General features: G+C 52.2%; 1 protein-coding gene across 1 annotated transcript in view; it reads right to left on the reverse strand.

Moving 5' to 3' along the window:
- The window catches only part of grtp1a (growth hormone regulated TBC protein 1a), a gene marked incomplete at its 5' end in the record, with an annotated part of 12672 nt that overhangs the window by 6823 nt on the left and 849 nt on the right, over positions 1-5000 (reverse strand). Inside the window, 2 exons of the mRNA XM_084446513.1 lie at positions 3902-4038; positions 4453-5000. The exon at positions 4453-5000 is cut by the window's right edge and continues 92 nt beyond it. Coding sequence (XP_084302639.1) covers positions 3902-4038; positions 4453-5000 — 685 coding nt within the window. The remainder of the gene's footprint in view (positions 1-3901; positions 4039-4452) is intronic.

Raw genomic sequence — 5000 nt, forward strand, 5'->3', positions numbered from 1 at the left:
CTGCGGTTATATTTTAGTCAAAAAAGTGACATATCCACGTCGTCCACAGCTGAAATGACGCTGTTCTGTCCATGAAGTGCCACAAAAGCAAATCCCAGACAGAAGCTAAATGACCACTTCGGGGACACCTAAATGACACCTCAGTCACTCACGTTAGGCTACTTGTCCCAGTGAAAAGTCAACACCGGTGTTGAGTCGTATCGCCCCATCCGACGTGCAAGCGGTTGAGCTCCCGTTAGCTGGAGGAAGAAAGGGACGGGACCATTTGCCATCATGCTCTCCTCTCCTCTCCTCTCCTCTCCTCCTCTCCTCTCCTCTCCTCTCCTCTCCTCTCCTCTCCTCTCCTCTCCTCTCCTCTCCTCTCCTCTCCTCTCCTCTCCTCTCCCCTCCTCTCTCCTCCTCCTCTCCTCTCTTCCTCTCTTCCTCTCTTCCTCTCTCGGACGGGGTACCACCGCACCTGTCGTAGCTACGCTACTTTGTTCAACTAGGAAATAGGAAATAGTCCCCGGGAGGTCCACAATCCGACTAAGCCCAAAATAGGCGAGGAACCGACCGTCTGTAGTCGTGGCGAGGAACCGACCGTCTGTAGTCGTGTTTGGTCCGTACTGGCTTCGGCAGAGCTAAACATCCTCTGAGCACATTATGTCAATCAAATCGTCAGCGAAAACAGCCACGCCCTCTCTGGAAATAATCCAGCCACACACAGAAGAGCCCTAACAAACGTTACTGCCCTGAGAAGCTCAAATTGCGCATACACTATTCAACTTGGTGGCTATAAAAACGGCTTTTTAAGCCACGTCGTCAAAAGCAACCTATTTTGCTTCCCTAACATTACCTCACTGGTTTGCTTACCTAACATTACCTCACTGGGACAAACCGCCAGGTTTACTACCACGCCCATCTGACGTCACTTACCACACCTAGCCAATCGGCCGGCGTCATGTGCACGTTGACCTCAGGCCATATTCTTCACAACATAAAAGTTTTGCAGTGTAGACTCATAGCTTCCTGTGTACTAACTGTAGCTTCCTGTGGATTATCATGTCCAGTGCATCGCCAGAAAGCTCTATCACCATGCACTTCTTAAATATGAATATTGTGTGTGTGTGTGTGTGTGTGTGTGTGTGTGTGTGTGTGTGTGTGTGTGTGTGTGTGTGTGTGTGTGTGTGTGCGTGTGTCCACTCATGAGTGTTGCAACAACACACACCGATATAGTGTTTTCTAGTAGGCGTACAGTCTGTTTATCATGGAAACTTTCCTTTTGCTGGTTGTTGGCGAAAACATTGCCAGCAGATAACAGTGGGTTGGCAAAACATTTACAGTATATTTTATAACTGGGAATGGAAAGATCCAGTCATAAGAAAACTGACCTTGTACTGTGAAAAAAAAACAAAATCAACACAGCACTCTGGGTAAACATTCATTCATATTCTTTTATCTCTAATCTCTATGAGATTATCCTTGTTAGAAGGAATGTATGGAGATTTTTCTTTAATGATGCAGTCAGATTTAATCTTTAGTTGTTGATATGTCTCTGATATTAGTATACCTAACTGAAAAGTTTGAGTGAAATCATTAGAGTGAGGAAAGAAAAGATGAATGAATGCGTGTCTAATTGGCATGATAGATTTTCTGAAGTCAACAAACAAGGAATTTCACAGAGAGAGGGCAATTAGTTTAATCTGATAAGTAGAAGAGATTTAGGCTTGTTTGATATTGTCACTGTGACAGTAAAATCGCATTTCTTCTGTTTCATAATGTCAAACTCTCTCAACAAACCATTTTAAAAGTTCACAACACGCACACATTTGAGTGTTTGCCGTTTCACCCAACACTCTCATTGTTGAGTAGGCCTGTGTACACAGTGAGCAGGAAGCGGTTCTTCATTTGAAGAGATAACAAAGAACAACAGACGACAGAAAGAACAGAACTGCAAACTGAAAGTCTCTCTAACTATGGTATGATCTTGACATCCATCCTCCTATTGGTTGTTAGGAGGTTACCATACTGTATAGCGTTCTTTCGCTTCACTGCTCTCGTAGCCTCTTATCGCAGGTGAAAACACCCTAGCCAAGGTGTTTGTTCTGCAGTCCGGGCACACGATAGCTACAGCATGACCTTGAATATGTATCAGGTTTCACTGTGGGGGAGAGAAAGTCGAGAGGGTTTTATCTTTCATTAACAACACTGGCAGTCAACACACTGGCACTAGAAAGTAAATGTGTCAGTGAAACGGATGATTTTGGGCTTGTAGGTCAGCTTCACGGATGGGTCTCCATAGTTCATAGTCCTGTACTTTGGCCTCTCCTTCTGTTTCTCTCGCTCCCTCTCTGTTCGAGTGTCATTGGCTGCTGCTGTGGTCTGGATGTCTGGGTTAGTACATGGAGACCTATCCTTCGACGATGCCTCGCTGGCCATCCCGGTCGCTTTTAAGACATGTCGAGGAACGATGTCACCTGAATCTTTGCGTGTCTCACTTTTATCTGTCCCCTCCCTCACCTCACAGTTCCCCTCAGCGCCTCGTCCGTCCACTGCCGTGGGGGAGATTGGTTCCTGCCTGGCTTCGGGACGGTGGGACATTATAGTCTGTGACTCCTGAAGGTTTTTTGCTGTGGGCTCTGATGTCAATAGTGTGTGGTCAGACTGAGAAAGGGCAAAGGGCGTTGGTGAAACAGTGACATCAGGGGTCATGGGTTCAGCGGTTGGTGGGGTTAGAGGTTGGAAGCAGGAAGAGTTGATGGTGTCCAGTTCTCTTGGTTCTGATCCGTGGGCCCGTGGGATTGAGAATCCAAGAAGCATTTTCTGGGTGAACGAGGCCTGGGGTGGATCTAGCTGTCTCGTGGCCCAGTTTGGAGTTGGAGTGTGGGGTGTAAGTTTGGAGCGGCCCTGGTCTTGTGGTCCTCTGCTGTAGGTGGCCACAGTAGCAGATCTAGTGCTCGTCTCCAACAGAGATCCAAGATGGATTCCATCAGGAGCCCCGCAGCTGAAAGAAAGCCCGTCTCCCATGGACGATGAAGGGCTGGTTTTGAAACCGAGTGTCCTGGGCTTGGATTGTCCTGTGTATTGCTGTGTTGGTTGATTCACACAGGCCAGGGCGCCCTTCTGTTTCTCACTCTCACTCTGCGGTTGAGTCTCCGCTGCTGTGGTCCGGATATCCGGATTGGTGTACGGAGACCTGTCTTCCCATGATGCCTCACTGGTCATCTCAACCACTTCCTGGCCGCGCCGTGGGACTGTGTGGCGTGAATCTTTGCGTGTCTCACTTTTGTTTGTCCCCTCAGCACCTCGTCTGTCCACTGCCTGAGGGGAGATTGGTTCCTGCCTGGCTTCGGGACGGTGGGACATTATAGTCTGTGACTCCTGAAGGTTTTTTGCTGTGGGCTCTGATGTCAACAGTGTGTGGTCAGACTGAGGCAGGTCAAAGGGCGTTGGTGAAACAGTGACATCAGGGGTCATGGGTTCAGCGGTTGGTGGGGTTAGAGGTTGGAAGCAGGAAGAGTTGATGGTGTCCAGTTCTCTTGGTTCTGATCCGTGGGCCCGTGGGATGGAGAATCTGGGAAGCCTTTTCTGGGTGGATGAAGCCTGGGGTGGATCTAGCTGTCTCGAGGCCCAGTTTGGAGGGGGAGTGTGGGGTGTAGGTTTGGAGCGGCCCTGGTCTTGTGGTCCTCTGCTGGCGGCAGCCCCAGTTTCCGGTCTGGTGCTCGTCTCCAACTGATATCCAAGATGGATTCCATCAGGAGCCTCGCAGACAGAAGAAAGCGCCCCTCTCCAGTGTGATGGAGAAGGCCTGGCTTCGAGACCCAGGGTCCTGGGCTTGGACTGTCCAGTGTATTGCCGTGCTGGTTCATTCACGCTGGCCAGGAACCAAACAGGCGCGCAGGGGAGGAAGGTGACCACGTACCAGACCGACGACGTCTCCGTCCGGGCGAGGACCTTCTGAGACTCCGGGGGCGACCATTCTTCCACGGCCGCGGAGCAGAGCAGCTCCACTCGGCCGTATCTGACCTCCTGACCCAGACCCTGACCACAGCTCACTTCCTGGTCGGGACCAAGAACCTCACTGTCTTTATCCGTGCTCTGACCTCTGACCTCCACATCTGAACTATGAACTGTGACCTTTGGCCCTGACCCCTGCACCCTCACTTGCTCGACTGCAGACTGAGTCTTTACCACCCGATTTGAGTCCCTAATTGTTGGATGCCCGCCATCAACAGGCACCTCTGAGCTGCCATCTACAACTGGCTCTAGAGGGCAGTTGGCTTTTTTCTGTTGCCCTGACCATCTACCATTTATCTGCATCACTGAACTTTGACCTTTGACAGGGTGACCTGTCCCCTGTTTAACTCCTTCCTGACGACTCACTAGTTCCTTGACACGACCAGCTACTGTAACCTTCCCATCTGAGCTTTTGTTTAAACCAATGGAGTCACTTCCTCGATGAACCGTCGCTACGGTTTCGAACTTCTCCATCAGCGAGGATAGGAGGGCCCCCCTGCCGATCTGCCGAGGTTTCATTGGCCGTGCCGGCGTGGCTCCGCCCCTTTCTCTCTGCTCCGCCGCGGCGAACTTCGCTACGACGTCCCTCACGGTGCCGCCGGTCCTCGCCGCCCGCCCCGCCCTGCCCCTGCAGTTCTCCCCCCCGCCACTAGGGGCCTCTCCGTCCTGGCTCTGACCCCCACAGCCCCCTCCTCCGCCACCCCGGAGGTACAGCGCCCCCACCTCCCGCCGGTGGGTGATGGGGGGTTTGGGCGTGGCCCTCTGGAACTTGGCCTGGAGGAGCTGGAAGGAGGTGAGGCGTCGCCGAGTGTCGCCCCCTGCTGGCGTGGCGCCGCGTCCGCCCTGCTGGGACGCCTCGGCCCTCAGCCCAGACCTCCTAGGGGCTCCCGAGGTCCAGCCAGGCAGACTCTGGGTCAGCCCCTGCCTCTCACAGTTCTCGGCGGCGGTCCTGTTGGGCAGATCCTGGGTCAGGTACTGGAGGAGGCTCTCCAGAATCCCCCTGA

Source organism: Borostomias antarcticus, assembly GCF_949987555.1.
Source record: "Borostomias antarcticus genome assembly, chromosome: 12".
NCBI classification, from domain to species: domain Eukaryota; kingdom Metazoa; phylum Chordata; class Actinopteri; order Stomiiformes; family Stomiidae; genus Borostomias; species Borostomias antarcticus.